Consider the following 17,141-nt stretch of genomic DNA (forward strand, 5'->3'; position numbering starts at 1 on the left):
TCATCTTTAGCTTATGATTCATCCAATGTAGAATGTAAAAAAAAAGTTTCACTTAAAACAGGCATTCTGCATTTCAACCTTGTCATTTCATCATTCTACATTCTAAAGTACATACAGTAGATAAATCATAAAACTGTGTCACTGTCCAATTATTTACAGCTTCCACTGTATGTGAAAACTCAGACTTTCTGACTGGTGACTCAGATTTGTGGAACAGTGAGTCAAGTGGCAAGCGTTTTCAGCAGGGTGATGACTACAGCACTGCCATCAAGTAACGATGCAATAAATGCGGTTGTGGTTACCTAAAATAGGACAAATGTATTAAAAGTACTGCCATTCCTACAGAGTTCTACTGATATGGTTACACAAATTCTACACTTAACCTGAGTTATTGCTTCATATCTTGTAGAAAGCTGCAATGTTTCTTAAGTGACTTTTTTTTTGTTATGCAGCTGTTTCCCTGACAAGCTGATATCTGGTGCATCGCAATTCTGTCTTCAGCTGCTTTCAACCAGTTGTTTTAATCCAACAATTTTCCCAACTGTGTGTTTTTTTTTAACCTTAATCATTGTTGGCCCTCCCTTTTTATCTCCCAGTTGTTTTACAAATGACATTTGAGAAAGGGCATCACAGTGCTCTGTACTTCTATCCTCATGCTTAACCATGTGTGAAACTCACAACATGGCTGGTTCACAGACACACACTCTTATAACATAGGAAGTAGCACACACACACTTCCAAAGTAGCACACCCTGCAAGGAGGGATATTGTTTTCTTTTCACTTTAGCTTGCATACCTACACAGATAAGAACACACACACACACACACACACACACACATGCACAAAATAGATTCCTCTCTCTATGCCCACAGTGCAATAGCAACAAAGGTTGCATTTAATCTAATAAACATTTCTTCAAACCTCTTCCATGATCCTGACTCAAAAACACACAACTGGTCTGAAACTGGTTTTCTACAACTTTAAACAACTGACAAACACAAATAAATCTCATCAATGCACTGTTCATATCTAACGAGATTTGAGTAGTATTTGATTTGATCAATTAACATTTATAACACCCAGCTCCAATAATGATAAAATTCTGGGGGATTGATTTTTATCCTTTAAATGCCTACAAAATATGAGTGCATTTGTTACTTTCTAAAGCAAACCCGAGTGTTTTTTACCTTCTCGACTCTAATGAGCTGCATGAACACCCAGTAATTATAGCATTTGCTCATTTCATACTAATTATGATGGTGGGCTGTAGCTGTAAGTGGAAGCAAAACCCTTTTGGTCCTGAGGGTTGTCAGGTAGTGGAAAGGACAATCAAAAGACCTTGCTCATAGTAGACCAATAAATAAATTGTCAAAATAAATCCGGAAAACACTGTTTCATTAATGCACCCACACAATTTATTGTTATATGACCATTACCAACATTAGAAAATAATGTTATTAGCTACCAGGGAATTAACATTATTTTATCCTTGAGCAATAGTAATGGGAAGGATGATTCAATTGACCAATTTAGTATAGCCAATCCAAATGGGTGATGGAAGGAAACCAGAAAAACATGGACGTAAGGAAATGAGCTCAGGATTGATCCATGGATCCTGGAGCTATGAGGCACTAACGCTACCCATTCCACCAATGTGCTGGACATTGTTTTGAACCATCTGTATCAATTAGCTGAATCTAGTGGGTTGTATTTTCTACCAACTCAGACCTTTGCATCACATGGTCATGTGATCTCACTCCGTTCACAACATGGTATCCAAGCAGTCAAACAGACACTGGAGTACGGGAAGAGACGCTGGCTCTTATTCAGTTTGGGGCAAACCAAGATTCCAGCATTTTGTGATTCAGGATTTCATATATTAGGGTCACTAATACATGACTGTGAGACTAAATACAGCAGGTAGCAGCAGTCAAACATTTTTTTCCTACCGTGAGACGACATCTACATAGAAAATCACGGACATGTGTATCTGGATGGGACTAAAATTACAATAATCAAATGACCACTGAGTTTGATAATACTGAAAACCAGTAGGTAATTTGGCCTGTATTTTTGATTCTGATTGCCTAAAAGTGGATGTCTTACAAATAAGCTAGGCACAAAACATCTGGATTGGCTTCTCTAAAATTAAACTTGGGAGAAAACCAGAGAACCCAGAGGAAACCCATACACACAGTAACCCAAGTTTAGGGTCGAACCGGTGACTTTGGAGTCATGAGGTACAAACCTTTTCCTCCCCTTTTATTTTCTTTTATATTGCTCTTTACTGCCTGATAGTACACAGAGTGGAGGATGGAGAGAGAGAGAGAGAGAGAGAGAGAGAGAAAACAAACAGGCACCAGGTGAGAGGTAATCCAATAACCAAAACTCTAAAAGGGTAGTCTGATTCATACCAGCAACCAGACACAACCTAAATAAGCAAATTATTATTAAAAATATATACCAAAATGCATATATTATTTAAAAAGTATTATTAAAAAATCTATTTTCATTGCATGTAGAGTGTCAGTTTAGGAAAGTGTAGCATGATACAGATGTTACAGATGTGGTTTCTGTTTGGTTGCACATCATATGCACTGAGCCCCCTAGAATGGCCCTTGCAGTGGGTCTTATTCGACTAGAGCACGGGTGCGGAAGAGTCAAGTCAGAACCGGCTGTGCCAAAAAAAAAAAAAGGTAAATAAATAAATAAATAAATAACTAGCCGCGGCTCGAGACAGCCCTGGGAGCGGCAGAGGGGCGGAGCTGCAGCGCGCGCTCGGTCCGCGCGCTGCGTTTCTAATCTAAAGCGCGATTTCTACATGAAAGGCTGCCGCCTCTCCTCTCCTCTCCTCTCCTCTCTCGCGCGCCGGTAACCTAGGACACGCAGAGAAGAGGAGCCCATTGGCCAGCACGGTCCCGCACGAGATGCCGCGAGCGCCGCGTTCCGCTCCGGACAGATGCAGTCAGAGGGGAGAAAAGGATTATGGTTTTGTTTCTTTCTCTCTCTCTCTCTTTTTTTTTCCGTAGATAACTTCTTACAACTAACGTTTCGAGTTCGATTCTGAGCGACAAACACTGTGCACGTGCCTGCTTTTGCTCGCTCGAGCGCAGTGGATTTGGTGGATTACTCACTTGTGCGCGCGACGTTGTTTTTTTTTTTTTTTTTTTTTCTTGCTAATTAACAAAATCTCATCTCAAGAGGACGCTATTGCATTTTGAGAATACGGGGGAAAAAAAGACTTAAGAAGGAAAAATATTGGAGTTTGGGTCTCTCTCTCTCTCTCTCTCTCTCTCTCTCTCTGACTCTCTTTTTGTTTTCTAAGTACAGGATGTTATTGTGGTGTGTGTGGGGCTGATATCCCCGCAGCAGTAGCCCAAACAGTCCCGGTACATCTCGGCGTCTTCTCGTCCTTTTTTCTGTCTCTCTTACCCACCTTTATCTGTCTTTTTTATGTGGAATAACTGAGTTGGAAAATCTCTCATTCCTTCTGATAATAGACAGACTCTTCAGTGTCGGTATTGTTTTGTTTTTTCTTGGAGAATGGTGAGTGATCAATGGGGAGTGAACATGAATAGCTCATCGGAAGTCGAAGATGGACATGGACAGCGGGCTAAATCGCAGGTGCGTGCGCGCGCGTGCGTGCGTGCGTGTGTATGTGCGTGTGTGTGTGTGAGTGTGTGTGTGGCTTGGCCCACGCTCTTACACTCCAGGATAAGTTTTAATGCGAAAGATTTACTGCTGAGAAATATATGACCTGATATGATATACATCCATATCTACATGCATACATATATACATGCATACAGTATATATATATATATATATATATATATATATATATATACACACACATCCATATCTACATGCATATGTAGATATACATCCAAATATACATGTATACATAGATATACATCCATATCTACATGCATACATGTATGTGTATATATATATATATATATATATATATACATACATACATGCGTACAGTGTGTCAGAATGAAACACCACTATAAGGCACATCTGCATCCTAAAATGCACTATTTTGTCAGCCCCCCAAAAGTAGGGTACTATGCATTTTTTAAATGTATTTTTAGATTTTTAGCTTCAAATAGGCTCCTGCACAAACATTACCATGATTTTGGTGTGTATCAGTGTGTCTCTGTGTTGTATTGTGTTATTCACCGTGGGCTGGCTCATTTATTCACCCTCTCTCATCGATCCCCAAAAATACCAACAACATAAAACACACACACACACACACACACACACACACACACACACACACATTTATCACTTCATACCCACTCCTGTCTTGAGAACATGCTTGTGTATGTGATGTATGTGTGTGTGTATGTGTGTGAATGTGTGTGAGAGAGAGAGAGAGAGAGAGAGAGAGATCAACCCAAAAATAGCACATGTGCACGTCCATATTTCTGTGTGTGTACACCAACTAACTCACACATTAAACAGTTGTGTTGCATGTTGTGTGTTTGTATGTGTTTGTTCTCTCAGTCTCAGGCTTGGCAGCGAATCACACTTTAGGGTTGAGTGCACCCTGTTTCTGTCACTACGTGTAAGCTTAGCCATAGATCAGTAGGAGCCTAAATTGGCCCCTTTGTTCCCTGTTGATGCAGGTTCCAGAAGATGCAGGCAGGTTTATATGAAACATGACCGCTGGGTTTATATGAAGCACACTCAGTAGGCCTACAGAGTGGTGTGCTGTGGTGTGGGTTTTGTTCTTCGATGCATATGTGGACGTGTATGTTGATGATGCTTTAGAAGAAGCACTAATGAATGTATTGCCATCTCAAAATACTGCCATCGAATACAGTTATTTGCATTATTTGCAGTCTCTTTTATTCTCCCTCTCCTGCAGTTTGTACTGATACACCACTTAACATGCACTTTGTTTTGTCACTTGCATAATGTATTGTTTACTAGATAGCGACCCAGTAATAATTAACACCGCCACACATCTTAAGTAGTTTGTAACCACTCCAGCCATGAGTGCACACCCACATCATAACACAAGCAAACACTCTATATGACATCCGGGCTTTCCTTGCTCTCCCCCCACCCCACCTTTGTTTCTCTTTGGCGCACCCACTGCTCCCCGTACCTTATTACCATCCGTGCAGTTCCCACAATGGTGTGTATTGTTGCACACTCAGTAGGCTTGTGTGATATTGATTTTTTACTGCTTGTGATTTACCATTAAAAAATCGCAATAAACGGTTTAATCACCCAGAACCGATAGCCTAATAAAAGACAGGAAAACAAGCATTTCCACCATTTCAGAGGGCAGTCTGAAACTGCATGCTGGCAGTGGAAACTCAGGAAAACTCATCTAGATGGTGGATATTTAGGTGATTCATCAGTAATGTACAGTAAAAAAAAAAATAAGTGAAATTTTTTAAATAATGTAATCCTTGTCTAATGCCCACATGGCCAACATTTTCTCTGTTAATTAGATTTTGAATGCGTTTGAGCGCAGACCGGTACAGAAAAAACTTATTTAATCACTTTCGAATTATCATCGTCATAATTAACATCATTTGTAAAGTGTTATGTCCGACACTTCATTGTAGGCATATTTAATTTTGGTGGCATCCCTAATAAATATGGTTAACTGATATTAAATATATACGTGTCTTCTAGCTAAGTCAAATGTAGATTGATAGATTTTATTTTTCCATTAATTAACTCAGAATATTGTCCATTTCCTGCGACAAAAAGAGAGGGCACATAAAATGGGTATAGTTAGGAGGGACTTCCAGGCATTGTCAGTTCAAAACACCTGTGCAGATCAGCCTAGATTAATATGCCGATCATGGATATTAAATCATTATACTGCACAAGTCTAACATTCAGTAATGGTGTTTTGGCTGCTCGGATAAGAGTGTAAAATTCTCAAGGTCTACAGTACAGAATGGAGATAAGAGGTTGTATTCATGAGCTCAGAATCAGTTAAATACTAAAGCATTAGCATGTATAGAAACAACTGGTCAAAACTAAGGTGACTAAATCATTGTGGTCCAATGCAATGGCATCTTCGAATACCTGCCCTATTATTACGTGAACAATTTGGAGAAGGTTTTATTTAAACTATGGCACAATGCAAATCATGAATTGACAAGTTAGGGGAGAAGTTAAAGGTCTTACTCAAAGGCTCAACAATTCTTTACTCCCTGGTTGTCTGTCTGTGAACAGAAATTTTCCAACCTCTTCCCGCTGCACTCCCCCTTAATCATACGACAGCAATCAATTCAGAGCAATAGTTAAACTTTCTCCTGCTCCGGGTAATTCCCATATTTTCTGGCCTTTCTGCTTGACAAAGATGAGTTAGGAGGGGATGCTGTTAACGCCTGTGACATTTATTAACAGAAGAAGAGAACATTGGATCAGAAGAGGAGAGACTGTACTGTGCACGTGTCTACTGCCTACAAACCACGTGTTTCACTGCACCTAAACCTTAACCATTTACACTCTAACATCTACTACTGTTACATTCCTACCTCTGTTGCCACTCCTAGCATGTTTTGTAACTTTATCATAGATGATGGCTATCAAATGTGGGGAGGTAATGATTAAAAATAATCATACAGGTCACTTTTGAGCCTTTGAAATCAATGCAAGTGTATCCTAAATCCCTGGATGAGTCTCCATTTGAGGGCAAGTCTGGTGTCAACAGCCACATTAGCTCCAGCTCCGATAGTGTATATAATCTAGATAGCTTCAATATACTCCAACTGGTCTATATACAATATATGGCCAAAAATATGTGGACACCTGACCATTGCACCTCTATTTGCTTGTTGAACATCCCATTCCAAAAATATGGGAATTAATGGGAATGGAGTATGTCCCTGTTTGGCTTCTATAACAGCTTTCACTGTTCGGAAAAAAAGGCTTTTCACTAGATTTTGGAGCGTGGCTGTGGGGATTTGTGCTCATTCAGCCACAAGAGCATTAGTGAGGTCAGGCAATAATGGCGAGTGAGAAGGATTGGTGTGCAGTCTCTGTTCCAGTTCATCCAAAAGGTGTTCAATAGGATTGAGGTCAGGGCTCTGTGCACTCTTCCCCTCCAATGTTGGCAAATGTCTTTATGGACCTCGATTTGTGCACAGGGACACTGTCATGCTGGAACAGGTTTGGGCTTCGTAGTTTCAGTGAAGCGAAATCGTATTGCTACAGCATACAAAGACATTCTAGACAATTGTGTGCTTCCATCTTTGTGGCAGCCGTTTGGAGAAGAACCACATATGGGCGTGATGGTCAGGTGTCCACATACTTTTGGCCTTATAGTGTAGCTCCAATAGTTTAAATTAAAAAAAAAAGTTGTTGCATAGCCTTTGTATTAGGACGGTGATGGAAAACTGTTAATGGAAGACCGCAGTGGACAGGCGAGGCAAAGACAGGTATTTTCGTGTGTCTTGAATACATCTTCAGTGACCACTTGTGATTGCATTTTGTAGATAGCAGGGTTGCCAAGTCTATCAAAAGCAACCCAGAACCAAAATTACCAAAAAGTCTAACCAGTATGAACCAAACAAACAATCAAGCTGCATGTTTAACTCAGCACAGTGCATCATGGAAAAAAAACAGCAGCTTGGTAACAGTAACAGCCCTCGGAATACGTGATTACAGCAGCACCATTGAATGTTTTTTTCTAGCAGAGTATATGCCACAAAAGACCTCAATAATAATTATATTGGTTTCAATTTTTTATTTATTCAGTACTTGAACTTGCACAGAGCAGGTTGTATAAACATTCAGCAGAATTGAATTAAGTTTAAGAAGCACAAACGAAAATATCTAAAAGCTTCAGTAAAGCCAGCATGTTTTATGTTCCATTTCACTGTGGCACAAATCTAACCTAACTCCGCTTAATAAGTCATATCAGCCATGATGATAAATAATTCAAAACAATTTATTGTAAGTCTAGTGCGGTAAACAGCTTGGTCCAAACATTGGACGAATGCATCGACGTGCACTTAAGTGCTCCTAACAAAAAAGCTAAGTAATATGTAAGATGTATTCATATTTATTTGCAATCTATTTAATTTCTTTGCGTAAAAACAAAATCTGATATGACCCATATCATTAGTCAGAGTGCTACTGGAATTTTTTTTGTACTATTTTATATACTCACATTGTTTGAACAGTACATAACTTGCCTGTATTGTTTTTTCCCTTTAACTTATTGCATATACTTTTTAAAATGATGTAATATTTATCTCCGCTACTCGGTCAGTAAAATAGTTTAACAAGTTGGCCAGTAGCCCATTTCTACAGTCCATTTAAGTTTAATTCATAATATAGGACAAGATAAAATGGAGACTACACAAGAACTTGGGTAAAATCCAAAAGCCAAAGCTAATCATGTGGTAGTGTATAGTTCATGTAAAAGTGCAATATGTTATGTCAAAAACATTTTTCCTATTACAAAGTTGCCATGCCCTAGTTACTATACAGTATACTGTGCATTATGTGGGGGTCAGCCATTTTTGTAGTGGCGTCCAAAAGGTTTCAGGGGAGAAATAATTGTTTCTGGGTAGTTTACCATATTATTAGGCATAGTGAACTGCAAATCCAGTGCACACTAAAGTATCACAATGAGACAGCAGGTCAAGATGATGCATTTCTGGAACACTCTCAAGTAAGTGTTCTCTTTATTTGGTCCAGGTTTTTCCCTTCCTGCTGCTATATACAGTGTTTTAGACAGAAAAGGGCTGAGAATTGTGTCCACTTTCTTATTTTATAAGAAAAAATAAGAATAATTTTATATATCTTATTTGTCTTTTATTTTATTTTATCTATAATATTTTATTTTATATTATCTTATATATCTTATCATACATATTAAGCATTACAGCATTTATAATGTTTATTTTTAATAGTATAATTTTATTTTCTAAACTATTTGGAGTGAGATTGCACTATAAATAAAATATCAATACTTGAATTAAACACCAAAAAAACAAACATATAAAAACTGTTAATCCAAATCAAACAATATGCTTCCAATGATTTAATCATCAATCACGGTCCTGGTTTGGTGTATTTCATTTTAGCCATTAATTTTGCCATTTAAGCAAGATTTTACAGATTTTATGCAAGAACATAGTGTCAGTTGATCATATGTAAATCGTCTGAAAGTTCATGAATGTTTTAAATAATACTTTGGATTATTTCAGATATCAGTTGCCAAGCTACACCACTGATGCTTTCATTATGTAGGATTTTTTTTCCTGACTTAAAGTTTGTTAAAAGGATAGAGCTACAAGGAATTCCATGTTCATTGGTACAAAAATAACTGGACAATAACAGTTACAGTATGCACACACACACACACACACACACACACACACACACATAAACACTGTACCCCTGAGGTAGAGGTGGAGGTTGTTTCTTGGTTTATTGGTTTGGTGATTTCCTAAAGGAATACTTGCCTGATGTGATTTCCAGCTATATTTTTTTTGCATACACTCATGCATGCCTGCACACACACACACACACACACGTGACATACCAGTGGTTATGATTTGAATATCAACTGACTCCAAATACACAGATACACAGAGCCATGAATATCAGTCATAGTGAAATGAGTCAGATCAGCACCATAGCAGAATGTGACATCTGGAGCATAGTTATAAACTTAACAACATAATAATATTTCTATATCAGTAACTTTTTCAAGTATGAATCAACCACAATGTAAATCAGTGTATGAATCAACCATAGTGAACAACAGAATAACAAAAATGCAATGTATTTATTTATAATATTACACATGCCTAATTTTTAGGGTCAGATTGCAAATTAGCCTGGTTTACATTGGCCATGTCAGACATTACTAATGTAAGTCTGAATCTATAGTTACACACCCTAATTATACATTCATGTTATACACCCTAATTATACATTCATGCATTTTATCAGGCAGATTGATAGACAACCTCTTAATTTTTCCATATTTAATTAAACCTGTAAACATGCTTGGTGTAATCAGTTTTTGTTTTACACAATGATTATCATAATCAGCAGCTTTACACATAAAAGCAGTATAAGTTATATAATTTTTTTTTTCTTTCTCAATGTATTACTGGCCATAGTTCGGAAGCCAAAGGGTCCTTCACAGTTCTCTCAAAATGGCAGATTATTATAATTATTTTGTAGAATTAGACAATTTCCTATGCCGCTGCTATTGTCTCAATAAAATCATTATTCATCAACAAATATGTACAATTTCCCTAACCCTCTCAGTCATGCTGAATTCTGCAGAAAAGCTACACGGTATTAACTGATGTGCACTTAAAATAATTATATAATTATATACAATATTTACAATATTTACAGTATTTGCATTGATAAATGTATACAGGATCTATAGGCCTACTGTTTTCATAAAAAATTCAATAAGAACACCTGTCTGGTGACATGCCTGATCATAAAGATATATTTTTATATTGAGAAGTAGACAATATATATTCAGATTTGCATTTATATAGTCAGAGTTACAACTTTATATTCACAGTTTACATTTATATATTCAGATTTCATGTTCATTTCATAATCATTTACTGTTTGGCCCTTCATTATATACTCTATATATATATACACACACACACATACACACACACACACACACATATATATATATATATATATATATATATATATATATATATATATAGGCTGTACAGATGTGATTATTTCCATATGTAAATACTTAGAGTTTTGATATTGCCATTTTTATCAATATAAATTAATGCAATTTTGTGTCTCTTAAAATTGGTGCATTAGTACAAACTGTTTCAGTGGTGATTTTGTGAAAGAACATATGATTAGTGTAATATGCAAATATTTTCCATTGATATCGCTAATGCTACTTCATACTAATTGCCAAAATTCTTTGATAGCAAACAAGCCTTGTATATTTTTGCTCAGGTACAATCTGATCTTTGTTTGTACAACTCTGAAAGGCATGCTAATTCACTATCATTTGTTGAAATCAATTTGAAATCAACTGGAAATTATAAGATAAAATAGGGTATTATTTACATTCATCAGTTAATCAGGAAAATGTATTTTCTCATGGCATAATTCCAGTATAACTTATATCCCAAAGGAATATCAGTTTCATTTATTGTTTTGTTGAGCACTGTGTGTGTCTGTCTTGCGGGTGGGTAAAGTCTCCTCCATGCGCTATTCACTATGCTTGCATCATCATCTGACTGCATTCTGAGTACACTGCAAATTTGCACATTGGATATAAATAAGACATTTTGACAAACCTGCGACACTGGTGACATCAATGCACTTGCTCTGAAACAAAAACAATACATAGAAATGATGTCTAAACCACGAACATGAAAAACAAGAAACACATTTTCTCTCTATTGTGACTAAACTCTGAGACATCATCAAGTGTAAGTAGTGTGTTTTGAACACGGTGCTGAATATTTATGCATTTTCAAAACCACATTACTCGCTGATACTTTATCATGCAGTGATGGTTGGAATGGTTAAGTACCTCAGTTTATAACAATGAGCTTCTTATTCTATATCTGAGTGATGATTCCAGTTCCTGAGTTATGAAACTGAAAACTCAGTGCAAAAAAAAAGCTCAGCCTACTGCTGTAGTCTTCCTTATTCTAAGTAGTGGTAAAAAAAAAAAAAACTGTACCTTTTGAACGGTGTAAACACGGCAGATAAAAATAGACCAAAAGTTCAGGTATTGTAGGGCGAGACCATTGAATGCGCTATAGGTCATTTGTGGTAATGTTAAAAATAATGTGAAATTTTACTGTGAGACAGTGTAGTGTGGATAAAATAGGGGCAATATGGCCAAATCTCATGGTTCTAAGGACTCTAAGCATGAACTAGCTTTTCTACATCATGTAACAACATTATCTTTCTTAGCTTAGCAATGTAGAGATGGAAAAAAGGATATCCTGCTACTATTATCCACATCAGCTTCAAATGACAGGCTGGATTCAATAATCTCACTAAGATTTTCACTGTTGTGCATGATGCAAATGAAAGGCCATCATAATTGTAACAATATTACATCATCAGAAAGCTTACTTCTAGCTTCCTGAGGCCATGGTAGACATACTACCGTCTTGTCGGGATTAAGTTGAAGAAAGTTACTTCGAATTCAGTGTCAGCTATCCTTTACACATTCCTCGACATTATTAAACTGGTATCTGTAGTCTGGCTTTTCTGACACATACACCAATCAGCCATAACATTAAAACCACTAAACCACAGACAGGTGAAGTGGATAACTTTGATTATCTTGTTACAGTGTCACCTGTCAAGGGGTGGGATATATTAGGCAGCAAGTGAACAGTCACTTCTCAAAGTTTATGTGTTTTGGAAGCAGGAAAAATGGGAAAGCGTAAGGATCTGAGTGATTTTGACAAGGGACGAATTGTGATGGCTAGACAACTGGGTCTGAGCATCTCCTAAATAGCAAGTCATGTGGGGTGTTCCCGGTATGCAGTGGTTAGTACCAACCAAAAGTGGTCCAAGGAAGGACAACCAGTGAACCGGCGACACGGTCATGGACGCCCAAGGCTCAATGATGCACAAGGGAAGCGAAAGCTAGTCTGTCTGCTCCAATCCCACAGAAGACCTACTGTAGCACAAATTGCTGAAGAAGTCAATGCTGGCTATGATAGAAAGGTGTCAGAACACAGAGTGTACCACAGCTTGCTGCATATGGGGCTGTGTGGCTTCAGAGTGCCCAATGCTGACCCCTGTCCACCACCGAAAGTGCCTACAATGGGCATGTGAGCATCAGAACTGGACCATGGAGCAAGAAGAAGGTGGCCTGGTCTGATGAATCACATTTTCTTTTACACCATATGGACGGCCAGGTGCATGTGCATCGCTCACCTGGGGAAGCGATGGCACCACCATGGGAAGAAGCCAAGATGGTGGAGGCAGTGTGATGCTCTCTGCAATGTTCTGCAGGGAAACCTTGGGTCCCGGCATTCATGTGGATGTTACTTTGACACATACCACCTACCTAAACATAGTTGCAGACAAAGTACACCCCTTCACGGCAGCGGCATTCCCTAATGGCAATGGCCTCGTTCAGCAGGATTATGCGCCCTGACACACTGCAAGAATTGTTCAGGAATGGTTTGTGGAACATGACATTGTACGCCGAGGTGTTGACTTGGCCTACAAATTGCCCAGATCTCAATCCATTCGAGCATCTGTGGGATGTGCTGGACAAACAAGTCTGATCCATGGAGGCCCCTTCTTACAGGACTTCAAAGATCTGCTGCTATCTCATCATATCATTATAGCAGTGTCATCATAATATATATGATGATTTTGAGGTGGAAATTAGTTCAAATTAATTCTGTTAGAGAGGAGTAAAGGATTTGAATCACTTTGATGGTGATTATATTTGCCTCCACATAAGTAATTATCAAACTGTTGACTAAATTAATACTTTGAATTGTCTGTCACATTTGTCAGGGAAAGTTCATAAAGCTGTTGCTACTACACACTGTTGGTGTTTGTACTTTCATGGCTGTTGTATTCCTTTGTTACCATACTAAACAGAAATCTATTTTTTGTTGTTGTCTTTTATTAGGCTGGAGAAATATGCTGATCTAACAGCAATAAGAGCATTTTACTAGCTAAGAAGGCTCTCCTTTCATGCAATTTAGAAGACTACCAGTTTAATTTAATACCATTTATGCATAACTTTTGAGCAGTCTGTTTTAAAGTGTGTATGTATGATCATTAAACCAAGGTGCTGGCTTTTTCAGTAGCCGACCAGATTGTACTTTTAATACAGTAGCAAGGTGAAGTGCATATATTATGTCTAAGTCACATTTTTCATTTAAATGAAGTAGCGATCTGAGCTTTCAAACTGGGGTAATGTGACTATGTTTACTATATCTCTGCCAAGTGTCAGTATTAAATCAAGGGTGTGTTTGCCATAATCAGTGGCTCCTGTAGTGTTCTTATCAACCTCTATTACATCTCCAACAGTTACTGCTTTTTCTGCTGAAACAACTAAAATTGAGAAGAAATTCAGAATATGGCCCTGGTGGCTTATAAACACTAATTAGTAGAAATGATTGAGTAGACATCTTTCTTGTGCTCTTGAAATGCAATTTTATGTTAAATTCATTCATTAAACTCATGTCCAGATTTGTGGGTTATGACTACAGTTTTGCTATAATAGTTGGCCAATAGATGAGGGTGGTATATATAGCTGTATCTGGGAGGACTAGCTTCATTTAATGCTATGTACCCATTTGGTTTAATCCAAGTTTCAAACAAAACATTAAATCCTCAATCAGTTATATTTTCATCTACAATACGTGATTTAGATGTAAAGGACCTAATATTTAGCAGCCTTGGTTTCAGATCAAAGATGCTGGCTGTGCATTAGTTATGATCTAATTTCATGTTAATTAGATTACTAGAACAAACTTTGAGATTCGATGCATTTTTTATGTTTAGCTCAGGGAACAGACACAGTCTTAATATAGAAGAATCTCAAGGCAGTTAGCAGACAGCCGGTTTAGCCTTTTTGTCTGCTGCCTGGCCAAGGCTCCGGATTGTCACTGATTAACTAGGCCATAACACTGTGAGCTATATTACAAGAAATGAGAGCAGCACCTTCCTATGTGGAATGGATACCACCCCACCCTGAAAAGATCTGCTAATTTTCACACCTTTACAATGTTACCATCAACTATATGTGACCCACATCATTAGCCTCTACATGGATAACGATATTTGAAAACCCATGTATTCTTAATATCCTAAGATTACCAGCAATATCTGGCATCCTGACTCCTGGTGTACAGCTAACTACAACTGCTAACACCTCAAAAGTCCTAGCTAATTTTATTTTGTAGAGTACAGTCTCCTATAACCAGAGCACTTCCAGCAGGCTTCTCAGCAGGTTGCCTCTCTAAGTGGGGCAAATGTGTTAGACACGCGAGTTGGAGAAGAGTCGCACTCCTGTGGGCAAGCTTTAGCATTAGCCTTGGCTTTGTGACTGTGCTGCCAACATGTTACCAATTCTCCCTGCTGTTATCGTCTGGATGCACACCTCTATTAAATTACACACAGTCATGTTTTAATAAAATATATTACCTGAAATGCAGATTATTAACCATGTGTTAAAATTAAGCAATAGAACAGTATAGGGAGTGTGTTGTCCGATATGCTGTAATAACATTTCAAGGTTTTTAGAAAATATAATGGAAGACTTGTCAGCTTTTGGCTATTGCTGCAGTAATGAACCTAACACCTTGTCCTAACAGCAAGCCAGCACAGTGAGCAAGCAGTAACAGGTGTATGCCCCGTTTCTAATCTGCGCAGAACTGTTGCGCCTGTTGCGTTTTTGAAGAATATAAAACTGAAAAATACAATATGTCTAATATATTGTGCAGTCTTCACAATCTTAACTGTGTATGACTATATTTCAGCCTGTGGTCCTATTCATGACTCATGTCATTTAAAATTAAAAGGTTCTAACTGCCACTGTGCACTGGCTTAACAAATCTCACTGGATTAACAAGCTTTGTTTGATCCTATATGGTGGCATCAATTGTACATGCCATTTGCATGTAATATTTAATAACCCAGTGCAACAAATAATTGCTCTGTGCTCAGCCTACACTGGCACAGGTGATTGTGTTTAGGAAAGTGGTTGCTGCATGATGCATATGCCCCATCCTTCTGATGTAAAATTACCTTAAAAGCCCGCACTGATTATGCGAGCATACTGGAAGCGGCACCACTGTAGTGCACGCACAACACAGTTTCTGCATTTGGTGTCAGGTAAACTTAAAAGTGAGCATTTTTTGAATTTGCCAACATTGTGGTGCACATGCAGCGCTCTTACGGCAGCTAGCGTAGAATTGGCTTTATCATGTTTTATCAAGTAGAAAATAATGCACAGGGTTTGCATTGACTGGGCACTGCCATATTGTTGTGGCATCAGGTTTGTTTATGTTAGAGAACTCAGGCATGGTAGATGTTGCCTGAATTCCCGACTTGGAATTCCGAGTTGAATGACCGTTCCATTTCACATTTCCGTGTCGGAGTTCCTAGTACAATGGATTGCAGCTAAGCTAATGTTCCCATTATGATGGGGAGGGAATCTATTGTTCAACAATCTGTTGTTCTTGAGAACAATAATTTGCAGATGCAAGATGCAATTTGTGAGTTTGTTGGGAAACCAAGAATTTTAGATCATTCCCATCACAAAACTGCTGATGTGCTTATGTTTTTTTTTTTTTGGGGTATAATGTATACCATACCATGTATACTGTACACATATAGGACAGTGTTGGTATTTTTTATTTATTTATTTATTTATTTTTAATTATTATTTTTGGATGATGATGTGCGTACCCCGTTTATTGATACAGCACTGTCATACTCTCATCTGTTGAAACACTTTACACTTTACCCAGTAATTAAACTGTTGAGAACAGAGACAGAGGTTGGATCTCAAATAGCACCCTGCTGGACATATAGGCCCTCATTTGCTAATGAGTTGTGTATATAAAAACACATGGAAACTTAATAACATGATGACACTCACAAAAATATGCAAGCTGATCTACCAACAGGGTCTAGGGAGGATTTTGTCTTTCAAATCAGCAAAATAGAATGCGTCATATGCATGTACGTTTGCCTAACTGACTATGTAGTTTGGGCCTTCTCGAATGAAAAGTACATAATACAGGACAGAGTCGATGCAAATAGATTAATGTGATTGATAGTAATTTAAGGAACTGCAATTGCGTGTGTGTGTGAATTAAAATGGCTTTCTTTTCTGCCTGATGAAGACAAAATTATACCATTCACCAGGTTTTAATAATGAGATGATTGAATTAGTATCACTCCTTAATATCTCAAAATGCTAAAATAAATAAATAAATTTATAAAAAATTCAGTTTACTCTTCTCAAGAGTCTCTAAGACATCTAGACTTACCTAATTTCCGTACTTTTTTTTACCCTTATTGTGCATGTGATGTAATTCATACAGTTAGTTTTTGTAAATCACCCACGACAAAGCCACTTTTTTGATCTGTGTAAATCAGGGCCACTGCGCACTATATTTGCACTATA

General features: G+C 37.8%; 1 protein-coding gene across 3 annotated transcripts in view; it reads left to right on the top strand.

The window, feature by feature from the left end:
- The first annotated feature begins 2,387 nt into the window (after positions 1-2,387).
- fibcd1b (fibrinogen C domain containing 1b) overlaps positions 2,388-17,141 on the top strand; it is a 113,508-nt gene continuing 98,754 nt past the window's right edge. For all 3 annotated transcript variants that reach the window (XM_034300496.2, XM_034300497.2, XM_034300498.2), the window contains exon 1: positions 2,388-3,625. In XM_034300496.2, the coding sequence (XP_034156387.2) occupies positions 3,545-3,625 (81 nt within the window). In that variant the 5' untranslated portion in view covers positions 2,388-3,544. The remainder of the gene's footprint in view (positions 3,626-17,141) is intronic.

Source organism: Pangasianodon hypophthalmus, chromosome 27, assembly GCF_027358585.1.
Source record: "Pangasianodon hypophthalmus isolate fPanHyp1 chromosome 27, fPanHyp1.pri, whole genome shotgun sequence".
NCBI classification, from domain to species: domain Eukaryota; kingdom Metazoa; phylum Chordata; class Actinopteri; order Siluriformes; family Pangasiidae; genus Pangasianodon; species Pangasianodon hypophthalmus.